Genomic DNA, 19380 nt, shown 5'->3' on the forward strand with positions numbered 1-19380 from the left:
ATTGCCAAATTCATAGTTACCCAATACCCTACCCCCAAAAAAAAACAAAGATGCAGCAAAGAGAATTATAGAATAATCTCCCTCATGAACATTGATGTAAACATACTCAATAAAATACTGTCAAACCAAATCCAAAAAACACATTTAAAAAATCATTATTGAGTTGGCCTCATCCCAGATATGCAGAGATAGTTCAACATATGAAAATCTGTCAATGTAATCCATTCTATAAACAAACTGAAAGAAAAAAACACACATGATCTTCTCATTGGAAGTTTGGAAAGGTCTTTGACAAAATCCAACGCCAGTCATGATAAAGGTTTTGGAGAGAACACATACCTAACACAAGGAACATACCTAAATGCTGTGGTCCACAAGAATTAAGTACTGAGATTTCAGCTGAGAAAGCAGAAGATTGACCCACCAAAATGAACACGTTCTGATAAAGTTAACCCAGTTACAAGATGTTGGTCCTAACATCTTTTGTATAATGAACATTCTTGCAGTGAATATCTTATGATGCCATAAGCACTCTCTTTCTCTAAAGGGAACTTTCTCCAAAAGATTCAAACAGCTACTTCTCTGGTAGAAGAACAATTACAAATGGGTCATATTAAGCCCTCCTCTAGCTCAGGGAATACTCCAGCATTTGTTATTTAAAAAAAATCAGGCAAATGAAGATTGTTACAAGATCTTAAAAAGGATAAGTGAAATTATGAAGCCTATGGGACTTTACAACCTGACTTGCCATCTCCATTGGCTATTCCTAAAAATTATAATTTAATTGTTATAGACTTACAAAACTGCTTCTTTACTGTGGCCTTACATTCACAAGAATATCAAGATTTTGCCTTCACCTAATTTTCAAAGACTCTAGCAAATGTTCCAATGGAAAACTTTACCACAAGGAAGTAAAACCAGTCCAACCTTGTGTCAATTGTTTACGGATGCAGCCTTCTTACAAGTTTGTAAAATATACTCTGACTTGTATCTAATTGACTGCATGTATGATATATTGATTTCATGAGCTGACAGAGCCTACCTACAAGATGTATTACAATTTCTGATTCAACAGTTAACTTTATATGGGTTTCAGGTGGCCTCTGGAAAAAAATCCAAATTCAGCTTCCTTTTTCGAATTGAGGCATGTTATTCATACAGGTTTCATTTCTCCCCAATCTTTCCAATTACAGATGAATCATTTAAAAACCTTAAATGATTGTCAAAAACTGCTTGGAGATGTTATTTGGGTTTGCTCCTATATAGAAATACCCATGACTAGATTCAAGCCTTTATTCAAAATTCTCCAAGGTGACCCTAATTCTAGGGTCACCACTTAACACATGAAGGTCAAACCACTTTGGTTCTTATAAAAGGAAAACTTAATACTCAGAAGCTCCTTCATGTAGCTAATAATAATCCTTGGAGTGTTAGATACTACATACTGAGTACACTCCCATGGCCTGCTTTTAGCAAAAGAGACAACTAGAATGGCTACACTTACCTGCAACTCATAGAAAAACTGTGGACTGCTTATTCTTCCGACTGCCTCCTTATTGGGTAATAGAAAAAAAGAAAGAATTTTGGGGGCAAGATGCTCATGAGATAATTATTCTCTACACAGCTGAACAACATAATATTTTGTCTTATGAGTTCACAGAACGGCAAATTGCTCAATTTAAGGTATATAGGTATTTTTTCAAATAATTTTTATTAAAATTTCTAGATTTCCATCCTATTGTATTTCCCTATAAAACTAAATCAGATCCATTATCCCCTCCATCAGCACTTATCTTCATTGATGGCTCTGCCTCAGGTCAAGACGAATTGATTATTGATGGCCATAAAAAATTCTTTCCCATTCAGGAAACCTCTGAATGGAGAGTTAATAGCATTGATTTGCTGCAAGCCCTATATTAAGAAAACATCTGTTGGGTTGAGCTTCAATGGGTTTGTGTGTTCTAAGATAGGGGCAAGTGGATTAGAAAAGTTAGACTGACAACCAAGAGATAAAAAAAAATGACAGAGACAAGAATAGAGTTGGGAGTATAACCCAATGAATGCTAAGTTTGCCTGCAATTATTTTTCATATGTTTATATGCTTCAATTCAAAGGGGTAGAATATGGCAAGACTTCCTTACCATGGTATAAACAAAGAGCAAACAAAGTAATTACCTCTTCGATACTTGAAACATCAAACAACTATATGCTGGGTTGAGTATTCTGTTGTTTAGGCAGGACATACAGTGACCACACCTTAGCCCAAGCAGCATGTAGTCAGACACAACCTGTGCTAAACCTCCTGTCATAAACTTGAAGATGCAAAAATAGGCTTGAACATGCTAATCTTTGGTCAAGACAAACTGAATTCACTTCTGTGTTCTCTAACCTATTCTCTCCATTTCAATTTACCTATTAAGGCCTGTGGTTCTGCTATAGGACAGACTGCTGTGCTACCTTAGGTTGTCTTCTTTCACCTTCCCGACTTACCCATCAATACATACATTCCATCATGTCTTAGGCTTCTTGGAGGGAAAAAGATCTTATCTGTAATTGATTACAAGCTTGTGTTTATAAAGGATTAAGGGACAGCATGTACCTAGATGCCATGCACCTCTTAGCCAACTTTCCATCAAGAGAGTTCTAGATAATAACTAGATACTGATGGGCAAGTAGATGATGCTTTGTGATACACATGTCTATGGCTATTATATGTTCTAATAAAGGAACAAAGGATGACCAAAACAGGCTAGCTGTAGATAGACACTTTGTTCTGCTCAGTTCTATAGCTGTTAAGTCCAAAATAAACACCCAGAGGCTTATATTAATTACAAACTGTATTATTATTCAGGCTTATTACCAATTAGGTCTTATGATTTAAATTCACCCATAATTCTTCTCTATGTTTAGCCATGTGGTCTGTTATCATTTCTCAGTAAGGCATTCTTATCTTGCTTCCTCTGCATCTGGCTTGTAACTGTCTCTCTGCCTTTCTTTCCCCTTTTCAGAATTCTAGTCTTGATGCCCTGCCTATACATTCTACCTGGTTACTAACTAACCAGTGTTTTATTAAACCAGTGTGAGTGACAAATCTTTACAATGTACAAGAGCATTATCCCAGAGTACTCCTCCTTTTTTCTTTTCACAACAAGAACTCTGAATTTAATCTCTTTTGTTTCTTTTCTTTCTGAACATTATTCAGAGTACCATGTAACTGATTTGCTAAACAATTACAAATTTCCATAAACCATTTTGGGAGGGGAATATAGGTATAGATTTCTAGGCTAATTCCTATTGCTTAGGTGCACTGATAATCTTATAGAAATTCAAAGAAAATTTGGGTTTGTGGTCAAGTCCTGATTGGAACATTCTGTGAGGCTGGACCATCTCAGTAAGCAGCCTTGAAGCTGTTCTAGATGCAGAATTCAGAGGAAAGTGAAACAGAGGTGTTTCAAAATTTTGAATCATCTGGACCATCTGCTGTCATTGAAGGTTTTTCAGGGAGTCTTCCTGATAAAACCTTATTTTTCTTAACCAAGAATGTATCCACAACGTCTCATTTCCTCTGGAAACAGATGACTGGTAAATGGCTTCAAATTTGTGAGCCATGCACACGGTGGCTCGCTGCCTCCACATGAGGCAGCTCAATTACATTATGGTGTCAGATTAAGTGACTGACATCCAATACTTTTCAAATTCAGATGAATCAAGGGAAAAATTTAACTCCTGAAAATAATTTCCTTATGTTGTTTGCTGTGTTTATCCTTAAGGTATATTGATACAATTTTAGGATATATTTATTATATTACAATATACATTTTTACCTCTCATAAGATACTTATACATTGTTTACATTTTGAGATCATTGTTCTTATTTGTTTCACAGTTGTTTAAAGATTGTTTAATATTCTAATATGAAGTCTTAATGTTTCAGTTATATAGATATTAAGAATAATAGGTCAATAATCATTTATAATTTTTATACTTTTAATCAGACTAATTAGGATCTTTAGATACATACAAATTATATTCTGAATAATAGATAATCTTCAAAACTTCACAGAGCTGTGTATGGCTTTTACATAACTTAGGGTTCTGTTGATATGAGACTCGATTGCTCTTGGCAGCACCGATCTATTCCAAAGAGAATGCTGAGCACTGAAGACACTCCATTTGGAGCTTCTTTTTTTTCTTGGTAAAACTGGCTTTTGGGCAAGGAACTGCCTATGCATTGACCACTGTCAAAATGTACGATGTACAGATAGGACCAGCACGAAATAGAAAAAAAAGACTGTCAAATCTCGCCAAGACAGGGTTAGAAAGTTTTGAAAAATTTCCTACCTCTGAAAATGGTCTGTCGGTTACTCTAGGCCTTAGCTATAGTTGGTTGCTCCAATTTTGCAAATGAGACTTTGGATGATTGCCCAGGTAGCCAGTTGTTTCTGTCATTTGTTGCTCATTTTGAAAGTTGCTTGAATGAACTTCCTGCTTACTCGAGTCATATTATTTTCCTTTTCGGCTCTTTAATGGTGGTGAAGACTAGATAGTCATAGTTACTTTCCTCTCATGACTTGACCAATTTATTTATAAAACAAAAATTAGAGTCCTTAAGATAGGATAATTTTTGAAACTTTTATCATTTGCTTCATATTGTTTATGCTGGCTGTAAGTTTAATTTTTTACTTGATGTTTGTTCTTATTGCATATAATTTTGTGTTAGGCTTAGAACTCTCTTATATAAACCAAAGGGGGAGGTGCTATAGGAAATCCTTCAGTCAGTCAACTTTAAGCTACCTTCCCACTTGGGAAAAGCCTCTTATACTATGAATGCCAATGTAAAGTGTGCAAGGTAAAGAACAGGTCGGGCAAACTAGTTGCCATCTTTTCTAAGGACATTGTTCTCTTTTTATTTTCACTTCTGTCTCTAAATTTCTCATACTGGCTCAGTTATGAATTGTAATTTGTGTGATGCCAAGTTTTTGGCATGAACACCAGAGCATCCCTTTTACACAATTCCTTTTTCAAACGTGTGTGTGCATGCATGTGACTTTTTATTTAGCTTTATATTTAAATATAAGCTAGTTTTAACTTTGTATGTTTGTGTACATGTGCATGATATTAAAATTCAACTGCATGTATGTGTACATGTACCTATTGTTTTTAAAAACAGCTTTAAACAGCCACAAGAGCTTCTCAGTCTTAATGGAATCTGAACATTGTCTCTCCTCTCAGACTAAGAAAGCAATAAGTTTCAAATATTTTAAACTGATATGTATTTATAAGGGTTGAATAATATATGTAGACAAGTTACAACATACTGACATGTGATTCGAATCTGCTTTAAAATATGGGATTTTTTTTTCTGATTCCTTCAAGGCCAGCCCATGAATTACAGCTTATTTATTCTTCATGAGTTAAATGTTCTATATTATATCAATCTAAAATGTACAACCATTTTCTGATTTGACTCACAATATACTTATTTGTCTCCTGCATGCATTTTCCTATTGAACAATCCCCTAATAGCATCTTTCATTTGAGCATTTCTCAAGGTATAGATTAAAGGGTTTAACATGGGAGTTATCATTGTGTAAAACACAGTAACTGCCTTATCAATACGTAAAGTAGTTGCAGGCCTCAAGTACACAAATATGCAGGGCACAAAGAATAAAACAACCACAGTGATGTGGGAAATACAAGTGGAGAAGGCTTTGTGTCTCCCTTCTGCACTGTGGTTTCTTAATGAGTACAGGATAATTGTGTAGGAACCCAGAAGAAGGAGAAATGTGAATACACAGATAAACCCACTGTTGGCAGCAACAAAGAGCCCCAGAATGTGGGTATCAGTGCAGACCAGTTCAAGCAAAGGGTTAAGATCACACATAAAATGATCTATGACATTAGGGCCACAGAAAGGTAAATCAATAATGAACAGGATCTGTATGATTCCATGAAGAAACCCTCCCATCCATGACACCCCCACTAGCAGGTTACATACTGCTTGGTTCATGATGGTTACATAGTGCAGGGGCTTGCAGATGGCCACGTAGCGATCATAAGCCATCACAGCAAGCAGGATGATTTCAGCTCCTCCAAAGAAATGTTCTCCAAAGACTTGGGTCATGCATCCATTGAACTGAATAGTCTTTTTTTCTTGAAGTGAATCAAAAATCAGTTTAGGGTTATTGACAGAAGAATAGCATGTATCAATAAAGGAGAGATAGGCAAGGAAGAAGTACATTGGGGACCTTACCATTTGATGGTATATGATGGTGAACAAAATAAGCAAATTTCCAATCACAGAGATTATGTAAATAATCAAAAACACAACAAATACTATTTTTTGCATGTTTTGGTTCTGTGTGAGGCCCAGGAGAACAAACTCGGTCACATTCTTCTTTTCCATCTGTTTCATTGAAAAGTTAATCACTTTTTTTTTTGGCCAGGAAGAATAATTCATCATCAACTTCCTTTAACTTCTGCGTTCTCATAATTAACATTTAAATGTTACTCAGGGCCAGGTTGTGGTGGTGCATGCCTTTAGTCCCAGCACTTAGGAGGCAGAGGCAGGCAGATCTCTGTGAGTTCGAAGCCAGCCTGGTATACAAGAGCTAGTTCCAGGGCAAGCTCCAAAAGGTACCAAGTAACCCTGTCTTGAAAATTAAAAAAAAAAGCAATTTAAAGTTATTCAGGTATAAAATTTTGTGAATATGTTGTTTGTTGTTTTCATATACAGATACAGCTCTTCATACTTTGTGTTACTCCAATTGATACCTGGATGACTGAATTAAGATGACTGCAAAGAATATAAAAAAGAAAACAAAACAAAAAGAACTTTTGTAAATAATGCTGGAGGTGGAAAGTTTCAAATATGTGGAGGATCAAAGTAGTAGGCACAAATATAAAGCTAAAGCTTTTTGTTTTTAATCTTATGAGATAAGGAACCTAAAAAGGAAATTGAAAATATGACATGAAAACTAACAACTCATTGGGATAAGAGGAAACTCTGGACACCAATGTAATAAACTGACTTTAATGCCTTGAAAGAAATAGAATTGAGTTCAGTTCTAAATCAAATTCAGAGAAGGAAGCTCAGATATTACACTACTTGTCATGTTTTCTTTCATCACGTAATAAAGGTAATTTGCTTTACAAAAACAAATACAAATAAATTATGATTCTATTTTTTCAAATAAATACCAGGGTAGTGAAAATATTCATCTTTATTTACTTTTCCAAAATAAAATTTAATAAGAAATAAAACAACTCAATAATGGATATAAAGAAAGTCAGGGTAATAATCAAAACTACTTAGTAAAGGGATAAAAGAGTTACTATAAAATAATATATAATAACAGAAAGTATATGTGAAACCCTTGTAAAAGCTGTAATAAAGTAATTCTTCTATGTACTCACATTATTTCTCATTTACTTGAATACTTTTAATATCCATTGTGGCTGATGTAATTTATCTATTTTTGAGATAAGCAAATAAAGGATAGTACCATGTATAATTTCAAAGTCAATATTAAATAAATTGATAAAACATACTGTTCCTTAGTAGCATTTTCCTATAGCTATTTCCTTATTCAATCACATTTAAAATGAAATTGCTGATTAAAATAATTTTTTCTACAAATTATATAGTATTTTTATAATTATATAACATTACATATAATCATATAACATATAATTATATAACAATTTTATTGTTACATAATATAAAACCAGAAAGGCAGTGTTTTCTTGCTGGTAATTGGAAGAAAAATGATGAATTTGATTTTTTTTTCTTAATTTTGTCTGGAAATTTTTAACAGATATTATTATTAAAAGTCTTACATTTAAACTCCATTATTGTCATTTTATACAAATATTGGTTTATAATTTACCTTAAATGGGCTTCTGACATTTTGCTTCATTTCATATGATTTGGGTGACAACATCAGTTCTGAACCCACAAGTATTATACAGTAAATATACAGCTGACACTTCTACTTGACTAACCCCAGGAAGTCTATATGTGTACTTCACCTGGAGTAATGCATTTCTTGGAGACCTACAGGTACATTTGTTTTTTGAATAAGTCATTGTCAAGTCTGTAAAAATCTTGTAAAATCATGGCATTTCTCCTTTCTGTAGTAGCCCAGGAGTGTATAAACCTAACTTTTCCTGTACGGTAGCCAGATACCTTCCCCCACATACCATGAAGTCCTGAAAAGGTTTGAAAAGGATTCAGCCAAGTCTTGTTCCCATAGCCAAAATCTACGTAAAACAATCCCTATAAACTTTCTTTATTGACAGTAGTCACTGGTAAGAAAGGAGCCACACAGAGGTAGTTTGTCTGCTCTAACAGCAGCCTCAGAAGGTGTAATCTATTGGTCGTCTGCTCTGAGTTAACAGTTTACTTATATTCTGCATTTATCCTTCACCTTGGTTTCAACTAACAGGATCATAGCTCAGAAAATTAACTGTTTATAAAGGGAAAAGGTCTAAGTTGTAAAATTAGATTCAGAGAGGAAAACTTCTCACGTGGGCACAATGCTGGAGACAAAAGAAGGGTCCTCACAAGAGACTCCTTTTACCTCATCCAGCTAGATGTTAATGCAAATCAAGCCTTCCTGCAGGTTAGTATAGCTTCCAATGCTGTATTCTCAGCCACAGCAGAACTGCACAGCCATGTCCTCTCTGAGACATAAATTGTCTCTTTGACATATCCACCAGGTTCTTGTAAGTCTGTGAAAATGCATACTTGATACTATCGTTATCTTGTCTGTACGTCTATATAAACTAAAACCTTAGTGGTGACCACCCCCTCATTTTCACCCTTATGACTTATCCCCTCCGCTTACCCTTATGATTTGCCCTTACCCTTAAGCCTTAAGCCCTTGTGTTTCTTCTTTGTTTCCTTCTTTCTTCTTAAATCAAGAAATAAAGAAGCATGCAGGTACAAATTGCCTGAGTTAGTTTGTTCTACACCTCAGATCCCATTCCCAAGCCAGTTTTCATTTGTTGTAGAAGTCTGAAGCTTGTGGGAGTGCTGAGGCTAGTACGTAGTAACTCCAGATAAACATTTGACCTATTATGTCAGTGAACACGTAGATGCTTCATGATATATTTACATTCCAAATACTAAGTAATACATGCTGCTGGATTCTAGAATTTGTTATTTTATCTTGGCCTAACTTAAGATCACTTTTCTCTAACATAATATAAAGAGGGGTTCTAGAATTCTCTTTTATATATTGTTTTTATTGATCTATATGTTTTCTTCCCTCCCCTCCCTTTCTCCCCTTTCTCTTTCTACCTTCCTTTTCTAACCCACTAAGACTATCACAGCAGTGACCAGACATAACCATTTAAGAATTGAAAGGAACAAGTCAGCTTTCACTCCTCTCATTTTACATTCATTACCTCGCATCTCATGAAGCTGCTTCATCATTTGTCTATAAAGTAAAACCTGCCTAGTAATTTATTTTGAGAATTAGTTAAAATAAAAAAACATGCACAAAGCTAACAAGTATATAGTTTCAAGTTGTTTTTGTAAAGTTGTGTACACATAACAGACAAGCTTAGTGGGTGGGCAACAACGTGGAGAAACATTTGACCCTGTCATGAACCAAAGAAGAGTCATCCCTAACCGTACTTTCTAAGATGCCACAAAGATGGATCTCACAGTGATTTGTCTGTGTTTGTGCTCATAATAAAGAACTTAATAATAAAGCAATTAATACTAATCTCTGGTACTTATGAGTGAGAGGTCGAACTAAACATTTGCATTCTCATGATTTATTTTGATTATTAAAGGAAGTGTCAAAGGGCAAAATAATATTTCATAAGATAGGTGGGTCTTATTCATTGCTTTATTTATGTTAGTTTCACAATACTTAATGATAATGATAAAATATTTATCTATTAAATTTTTAAAATTATGATAAAGAGGAAAACCTCTGTGACTGTATTTGATGAACATTGAGAGATGATTAGTCCATATGTAAAAAAATCACAGTACTTAATAAGCATATTTGAAAAACATACCTTAACAGCTGGAAATGGTTTTGACAATTGTTGTGGGTGTTCAGTGTTCATAACAATACCACCTTCAGTGAAACTTTCTTTAGAGAAAAGAAACTTTTTCTATGAAATATATGGATGCATTTGCTAAGAAATTCCTAGATAACTTACTATCAAATAGGACTGTATTAAGGAAGTGATTCACAAGAAAATTCTTTCTCCATTCCCCCCAAATCAAAATTATTTCAGAGAAATCATGATCTTAGATGCTTGTTGGGGACTCTAGGAAATGACTTTTGTTTCCTGAATCTGGTTCTGCTAGATAAGAGGTAGCAAAGTTGCAAACCATCTAAATCAATCCACTCCTGGTCAATCTTTCAGTGAGGAAACAGATGTGCGCTACCTTAAAAGAGTGTTTAAAGCTGTATGCTTTCAAATTTCTGCAGTTTTATATCTGAGACTTGTCTCAAAGGAATTCATTGTCTCCTGTGATAGAAAGAACTTCTCTTAAAGATTGGTGTTCTGGAAACCTTTATTTGACACTTGCCAGTTTTTCAGCTGAGAACTGAATTTTCTGTAGTTGAAAAGTTTATGTTTTTATTCCATAATTTTTATTTGAGTTTGTCTTGTTAAGAATCCACATACCAGCAGCACTTAGCACAAAACCTGGATGTTGTCATATTTTATCAAGTCTTTCCTGTGTTTGCCACAGCATCAAATCACACTCTAATACTGGGGTCACACACATGTGCAACCAATTACAGCAACTAGGACAAACAAGCGGCACTCCTCGAACATTTTGTCAAAGAGTAAATGATGTAATTACAATCTCAAAATAATAAGAGTTAATTCAATAATTTTAAAGAAAATAGTTTATGTAAATATCCACAACCCTAATTTTTTTCTGAAACAATAACTATACTCTACTTCAAGCAATAGTCTATGAGTACAGTGTTACCCTGGTGTACTACATTTCAAAGAAATTAATGATTTATTCAATTTACCTAGGAATATGTGTGAACAAAATGGAACCAATATATGGAATCATCTTTAACAATGAAGACTCACTAGAACAAAAACATTCATTTAATGTCATTGCTTAGGAAGTGATAAGGTCTGTGTTTGTGTATATGTTTGTGACTTGGCTATAAAAGAGGAGGCTACAGTGAGTAAATTACAAATGTTGATAACTCCTTCATGTAAAGATGAGGAAGGAGAGGTTCAAGGATCAATGAAATAGGAATGCTAGAGCCATTTGTCTTGTAAATCCTACTATTCAACTTAGCAGAGATTGGATGACTTAATTTTGACAAAAACTTTGAGAAAGACAGCTTTGACCAAGAAGATGAACCATGAATTTTTCTGTTATAAAACTTTACTGTTAGTGGGAATTTACAGAAGAAAGATATCACAAAACCAGAAAATATTAATGAAAGATTTTTAATGGAGTTTAGGTGGAAGGTGTAAATCGCAAATCTCAACTTCAAAAGGCATAGATTGTACAGAGTAATTCAGTAGTGCTAAATAGGCATTAGAAACAGCAAATGTGTGTTTTAATAATAGTGCAACTTTAACCTAGAATGGGTTGGTTTCTCCATTCTATGGTATTTATTTTCTGTTTCCTTCAAGGCTACCCCATACATTACAGCTCTTTTATTCTTCATGATTTAAATGTTCTATATTACGTCAATCTAAAATGTACGCTCAATCATTTTCAAATTTGAATCAAAACATATTTATTTGGCTTCTGGGTGTATTTTTCTATTGAACAATCCCCTAATAGCATCTTTCATTTGAGCATTTCTCAAGGTATAGATTAAAGGGTTTAACATGGGAGTTATCATTGTGTAGAACACAGCAACTACCTTATCAATAGGTAAAGTAGTTGCAGGCCTCAAATACTCAAAAATGCAAGGTACAAAGAAAAAGCCAGCCACTGTGATGTGGGAAATACAAGTGGAGAAAGCTTTGTGTCTCCCTTCTGCACTGTAGTTTCTTAATGAGTACAGAATAATTGCATAGGAGCCCAGAAGAAGGAGAAACAATAATAGACAGATAAACCCACTGTTGGCAGCAACAAAGAGCCCCAGAATGTGGGTGTCAGTGCAGACCAGTTCAAGCAAAGGGTTCAGATCACACATAAAGTGATCTATGACATTAGGGCCACAGAAAGGTAAATCAATAATGAACAGGATCTGTATGATTCCATGAAGAAACCCTCCCATCCATGACACCCCCACTAGCAGGTTACATACTGCTTGGTTCATGATGGTTGCATAGTGCAGGGGCTTGCAGATGGCCACATAGCGATCATAAGCCATCATAATAAGCAGGATGATTTCAGCACCTGCAAAGAAATGCTCTCCAAAGACTTGGGTCATGCATCCATTGAATTGAATGGTCTTTTTTTCATGAAGTGAATCAAAAATCAGTTTAGGGTTATTGACAGAAGAATAGCATGCATCAATAAAGGAGAGATAGGCAAGGAAGAAGTACATCGGGGACCTTACCATTTGATGGTATATGATGGTGAACAGAATGAGCAAATTTCCAAACACAGAGACTATGTAGATAATCAAAAACCCAACAAATACAATTTTCTGCATGTTTTGGTTCTGTGTGAGTCCAAGGAGAACAAACTCAGTCACATTCCTTTTTTCCATCTGTTTTATTATTAATTTAATAACTTTTTTTGGTCAGGAAAAATAATGCGTCATCAATTTCATTTAACTTCAGCTTTCCCATAATGAATGTTTAAATTCTACTCAGGTTTAAAGTTTTGTGAATATTGTTGTGCTGCTCTCACAGGTCTTCATTCTTTGTGTTATTCAAATTGACTCCCAGTTAACTGCATTAAAGATTATAAAAAACAAAGCAAAACAAAAACAACTTTTATAAATAAGGCTGGAGATGGAGAGTTTCAAATATGTGGGGGATCTAAGTAATGGTCACCAATATAAAGCTAAAGTGTTTTGTTTTTAATCTTATGAGATAAGGAACCACAAAAGGTACTTGAAAATATAACTTGAAAACTAACAAGTCGCTGGAATAATAGGAAATCCTGTGCACCAATATAATTAATTGACTTTATTGCCTTGGAAGAAACAGAATTGAGTTCAGTTCTAAATAAAATCCAGTGAAGGAAGCTCAGGTATTAATATTTGTCATGTTTTCTTTTCATCATTTAATAATGAAATTTTCCTGTACAAAAAACAAATAGAGATAAAATATGATTCTATCTTTTTCAAACAAATTACCAGGATCTGGAAAATTTTTCACTTTATTTACTTTCTCAAAATAAATATTAATAAGAAAGTAAAACAACTCAATAGTGGGCATGAAGAAAGTCAGGGTAATAACCAAAACTACTTAATAAAGGAATAAATGAGTTACTACAAAATAATGCATAATCTTTGATAGTATATATGAATCCCTTGTAAAAGGTATAAGAAAGTATTCTATGTACTACACGTCATTCCTCATTTCCTTGAATACTTTTAAAACTCTGTGTAGCTGCTGTAATTTGTCTATTTTTGAGATAATGAAATGATGGATAGGACCAAGTATAAATTCAAGGTCAATATTAAATAAAATGACAAAACATACTGTCTCATAGCAGTAGTTTCTTATGTATATTTTCTTATTCAATCCCATTTGTAAATGAAATTGGATTAATGGCATTATTTTTCTGCAATTTATATAGTTATTTTTATAATTATATAACATACAATTGTATAAGAGTTTTATTGTTACATAATATAAAACCAGAAAGTTACTGCTTCTATACTGGAAATCATAAGAAAAATGATGACTTTGATTTTTTTCTTACTTAATTTTGTCTGGCAAATTTTTAACAGATATTATTATTAAAAGTCTTACCATTAAACTCCACAATGTCATTTTATACAAATACTAGTTTATAATTTGTGGAATTCTAACAGTTTTCTTTATTTCATATGACTTGAGTGACAACATCTGTTGTGAGCCCACAAATATTATACAGTAAATGTACAGCTGACACTTCTACATGACTATCCGCAGGAAGTATATATGTGTACTTCACCTGGAATAATGCATTTTTTTTTGCAGAGCTACAGCAACACTTTTCTTTTGAATAAGTCACTGTCAAGTCTGTAAAAATCTTGTGAATCATGGCATTTCTCCCTTTTGTACTATCCCAGGAGTGTATAAACCTGACTTTTCCTGTAGGGCAACCAAATATCTCCGCACACACCATGATGTCATGAAAAGACTTGAAAAGGATTCAGTCAAGTCTATGCTCATAGCAAAAATCTACATAAAATCAGTCCCCACAAACTTTATTGACAGCAGCCACTAATAAGTTAGGAGCCTCATAGAGGTTCATAGAGGTATTATGTCTGCTCTAACAGCAGACTCAGAAAGGTGTAATCTGCTGGTCTTCTGCTCTGATTTAACAAATTACAAATATTCTGCATTAACTTTTAAATTGGTTTCAATTAACAGGATTCTTCCACAGGAAATTAATTGTTTATATAAGGTAAAGGCCTGAGTTGAAAAATTAGTCTCAGAGAGAAAAATTCTCACCTGGGCACCTTGCTGAAAACAAAAGCTGTGTCCTCAGAAGAGACTCTGTTAATGCAAATCAAGATGTTAATGCAAATCAAGCCTGCCTGCAGGTTAGAATAGCTACCTATGCTGTATTTCCAGTTACAGGGTAACTTCACAGTCATGTCCTCTCTGAGACATAAGGTGTCTCCTTGCTAGATTCACTAGTTTCTTGTAAGTCTGTGAAAATGCATACTTGATGGTATTGTCATCAACTAGGGAATTGTTAACTTGTCTGTACACCTCTATAATCTAAAAGCTTTGTGGAGATCACCCCTTTATTTTCAATCCTTATGCCTTAACCCCTCCCCTTACCCTTAGGCCTATGCCCTTGTGTTTCTTCTTTTTGTTCCCCTTTCTTTCTTCTTATCCCAAGGAGTAAAGAATCATGCTGGTCCAATGTGGCTGAGTCAGTTAGTTTGTTCTACACCTCAGATCCTATTGCCAAGCCAGCTTTCACTTGTAGAAGTCTGAAGCCTGTGTGAGTGCTGAGGCTAGTACTTAGTAGCGCGGAATAAACTGTATTTAACCAATATTGACAGTGAACATTTAGATGCTTCATGATATATTTACATTCCAGGTACTAAGAAATACATGCTGCTGGAGCCTGGAATTTGTTATTTTATCTTGGGCTAACTAAAGATCACTTTTCTCTAACATGATTATAAAGAGGGGTCCCAAAATTCTCTTTTTTATATTGTTTTATTGATCTATATATTTTCTCCCCTCCCCTCCATTCCTCCCCTCTCCCTTTCTACCTTTTTTTTACTAACCCACTAAGAACTATCACAGTAGTGACCAGACATAACCATTTAAGAATTGAAAGAAGCAAGAAGCCAGCTTTCCCTCCTTTCACTCCTCTCATTTTACATTCATTACCTCTCACCTCATGAAGCTGCTTCATTATTTATCTGTATCGTAAAACCTGAATTATAAGTTATTTTGAGAATTGGTTAAAATAGAAAAACATGCACAAAGGGAACAAGTATATAGTTTCAAGATATTTTGTATAGTTGTGTATAAATAACAGATAGCTTAAGTGGGTGGGCAAAGCAATGAAGACCCTGTCATGAACTGAAGAAGAGTCATCCCCATCATTACTTTCTATGAAGCCGGAGAGATGGGTCTCACCGTGATTTATCTGTGTTTGTTCTTATAATCAAGAACTTAATAATAATGCAATTAATATTAATCTTGGGGGAGAGGTCCAACTACATTTGTATTCTCATGATTTATTCTGATTATTAAAGGAAGTGTCAAAGGGCAAAATAACATTTCACAAATTAGATAGGTGGGTCTTATTCATTGTTTTATTTTTGTTAGTTTCTCAATACCCAATGATAATGATAAAATATTTATCTTTTAAATTTTAAAAATTAGAATGAAAATGAAAACCTCTGTGACTGCATTTGATGAACACTGAGAGACGATTATTCCTATATGCAAAAAAATTCACAGAAGCCGGGCGGTGGTGGCGCACGCCTTTAATCCCAGCACTCGGGAGGCAGAGGCAGGCGGATCTCTGTGAGTTCGAGACCAGCCTGGTCTACAAGAGCTAGTTCCAGGACAGGCTCCAAAACCACAGAGAAACCCTGTCTCGAAAAACCAAAAAAAAAAAAAAAAAAAAAAATCACAGTACCTAATAAGCACACTTGAAAAACATACCTTAATAGTTGGGAATCATCTTGACCATAGTTGTCAGTGTTCAGTGTTCACATCAATACCATCTTCAGTGAAACTTTGCTTAGAGAAAAGAAACTTTTCATATTCTATGAAATACATGAATACATTTGCTAAGAAACTCCCAGATAACTTACGGTCAAATAGCCCTGTGTTGAAGAAGTGTCTTCACAAGGAAACTCTTCATCCATTCCCCCAAATTAAAATTATTTCAGAGAATACATGGGCTTTGATGCTTGTAGGGCAATCTAGAGAAATAACTTTTGTTTCCTGAATCTGGTTCTGTAAGATAAGAGGTAGCAAAGTTGCAAAACATCCAAATGGATCCACTCCTGGTCGATCTTCCAGTGAGGCAGCAGAGGTGCCCGACCTTAAAAGAGTGTTTACAGCTGTATGCTTTCAGATTTCTGCAGCTTTATATATCAGACTTGTCTCACAGGAATTCATTATTTCCTGTGATCTGAAGAATTTCTCTTAAAGGTTGGTGTTCTGGAAGTCTATTTGACTAACAGCAGGTTTTCAGCTGAGAACTGCATTTGCTGTACTTGAAAAGTTTATGTTTTTATTCCATATTTTTTATTTGAGGTTTTTCTTGTTAAAAATCTACATACCAGCAGCAATTAGCACAGAACCTGGATGTTGCCCTATTTTACCAAGACTGTTCTGTCTCTGCCACAGCCACAAATCAACCCTAGTACTGGGGCCACAAACATGCAACCACTTCCAGCTTTTCCGAGTGACGTGGTACTCATTCTTATACTACAAATTTCTAAGCCTCCTGTCCTTCTACAAAACTTTTTCTAACAAGACAAACTGATAAAGATTTTGTCTATTTTAAACTGATTATTTGAACAAGTCATACATTAACAGAATGCTGTTTTAAATTGTATTTTCATACTTTCTTCACCCATTCTTCCATTGAAGGACATCTAGGTTGTTTCGAGGTTCTGGCTATTACAAATAATGCTGCTATGAACAAAGTTGAACAAATGTCCTTGTCATATGATTGGGCATCTCTTGGGTATATTCCCAAGAGTGGTATTGCTGGGTCCAGGGGTAGGTTGATCCTGAATTTCCTGAGAAACCGAAACACTGCTTTCCAAAGTGGTTGCACAAGTTTGCATTCCCACCAGCAATGGATGAGTGTACCCCTTCCTCCACAACCTCTCCAGCAGAGGCTATCATTGGTGTTTTTGATTTTAGCCAATCTGACAGGTGTAAGATGATATCTCAAAGTTTTTTTGATTTGCATTTCCCTGATCGCTAAGGAGGTTGAGCATGACCTTAAGTGTCTTTTGCCATTTGAACTTCTTCTGTTGAGAATTCTCTGTTCAATTCAGTGCCCCATTTTTTAGTTGGGTTAATTAGCATTTTAAAGTCTAGTTTCCTGAGTTCTTTATATATTTTGGAGATCAGACCTTTGTCTGTTGCGGAATTGGTGAAGATCTTCTCCCAGTCAGTGGGTTGCCTTTTTGTCTTAGTGACAGTGTCCTTTGCTTTACAGAAGCTTCTCAGTTTCAGTAGGTCCCATTTATTCAATGTGGAATATATATACACATTAGAGTACTACTCAGCGGTAAAAAACAATGACTTCTCAAATATTGCATGCAAATGGATGGAAATAGAAAATAGTATCCTGAGTGAGGTAATCCAGATCCAAAAAGATGAACAAGGGATATACTCACTCATAATTGGGTTCTATCCATTAATAAAGGTCAGTGAGTCTAAAATTTGTTATCCTAAAGAAGCTAGATAAGAAGGTGAACCCAAAGAAAAACATATAGTCATCCTCCTGGATACTGGAAGTAGACAAGATTGCCAGGCAAAAATCGGGATCTTAAGGGTGGGGTGGGAGGGGGATAAGGGGAGATGGGGAGAGAAAAGTGAGAAGGGTAGGATGGGGAGTACTTGGGGCAACGGGATGATTGGCATAAAGGAAGGTTGGATAGGGGAGCAGGGAAGCACATATCTTAATTAAGGGAGCCATCTTAGGGTTGGCAAGAGACTTGGACCTAGAGGGGCTCCCAGGTGCCCAAGGGGAGGTCCCCAGTTAGTTCCTGGGGTAGCTGAGGTTAGGGAACCTGAAATGATCCTATCCTATAGCCATACTGATGAATATTTTGCATATTACCATAGAACCTTCATCTGGCGATGGATGGAGATAGAGACAGAGACCCACACTGGAGCACTGGACTGAGCTCCCAAAGTCTCAATGAGGAACAGAAGGAGGGAGAACATGATCAAAGAAGTCAGGACCACAAGGGGTGCACCCACCCACGGAGAGAGTGGGGCTGATCTATTGGAGCTCACCAAGGCCAGCTGGACTGTGACTGAAAAAGCATGGGATAAAACCGGACTCTCTGAATATGGCGGACAATGAGGGCTGCTGAGAAGCCAAGGACAATGGCACTGGTTTTGATCCTACTTAAATGTGCTGGCTTTGTGGGAGCCTAGCCAGTTTGGATGTTCTCCTTCCTAGACCAGGATGGAGGGGGAAGGACTTTGGACTTTCCACAGGGCAGGGAACCCTGACTGCTCTTCAGACTGGAGAGGGAGGGAGAGAGGAGTGGGGGAGGGGGAGAGGAGTGAGGGGGGAGGAGTGGGAGGCTGGGAGGAGCAGGAAATTTTTTTTCTCAATAAAAAAAATAAAAATAAATAAATAAATAAATTGTATTTTCATTACCTTGCCTTTGAATATATCCTATGTCTTACAACTAGATATAAACATTTCTTTGGGCAAAATAATATGCAAAAAGAATTTAATGCCATAGGTAATGTTGATGTGCAACAGTGAATAGAAAATCCAAGATGAGAAACAATGTTGCAAATAGCTGTGTCTTCAAAAACACACATAGAAAATCAAAGTTATGAAAAACTGTAAAGCTCTCAATTTTAATTACATATTTGAACATTTTGATGTTACATGAAAAAGTAGTTTTACAAAATCTATTTTAATTTGAGACCAATTGTGCCTTGGATAAACACCAGTAAAGTCTGTCTACCTAGTAAAGCAGGGTTCTTTGGACTGGAGAGGGAGAGGAAGGGGAGTAGGGGAGGGGGAGGGAAATGGGAGGCAGGGAGGAGGCGGGAATTTTTAATAAA

General features: G+C 35.5%; 2 protein-coding genes across 3 annotated transcripts; both read right to left on the reverse strand.

The window, feature by feature from the left end:
* Nucleotides 1-5479: 5479 nt before the first annotated feature.
* LOC121466457 (olfactory receptor 4C46-like) lies at nt 5480-8988 on the reverse strand. Of its 2 annotated transcripts, XM_041680183.1 has the most exons (2): nt 8977-8988; nt 5480-6397 (listed from the first exon to the last, which is right to left on the reverse strand). In XM_041680183.1, the coding sequence occupies exons 1-2, from the start codon at nt 8986-8988 to the stop codon at nt 5480-5482; spliced, it is 930 nt and encodes a 309-aa protein (XP_041536117.1). The 2 variants fall into 2 exon arrangements, with proteins under 2 accessions (XP_041536117.1, XP_041536118.1); XM_041680184.1 differs by lacking the exon at nt 8977-8988 and having other exon boundaries at nt 5480-6421.
* Nucleotides 8989-11747: 2759 nt separating this feature from the next.
* Nucleotides 11748-12677, reverse strand: LOC121466512 (olfactory receptor 4C13-like). Its single transcript, XM_041680253.1, has one exon. The coding sequence runs from the start codon at nt 12672-12674 to the stop codon at nt 11748-11750; it is 927 nt and encodes a 308-aa protein (XP_041536187.1). The 5' UTR covers nt 12675-12677.
* Between the last annotated feature and the right edge of the window lie 6703 nt (nt 12678-19380).

This window comes from Microtus oregoni, unplaced genomic scaffold (assembly GCF_018167655.1).
Source record: "Microtus oregoni isolate MIOR12 unplaced genomic scaffold, Mior012 000033F_ref0000390, whole genome shotgun sequence".
Taxonomy (NCBI): domain Eukaryota; kingdom Metazoa; phylum Chordata; class Mammalia; order Rodentia; family Cricetidae; genus Microtus; species Microtus oregoni.

Excerpts from the sequence above, each read along its gene's own strand:
- LOC121466457 (XM_041680184.1), bottom strand. The coding sequence starts at position 6,415 with ATGAAACAGATGGAAAAGAAGAATGTGACCGAGTTTGTTCTCCTGGGC.
- LOC121466512 (XM_041680253.1), bottom strand. The coding sequence starts at position 12,674 with ATGGAAAAAAGGAATGTGACTGAGTTTGTTCTCCTTGGACTCACACAG.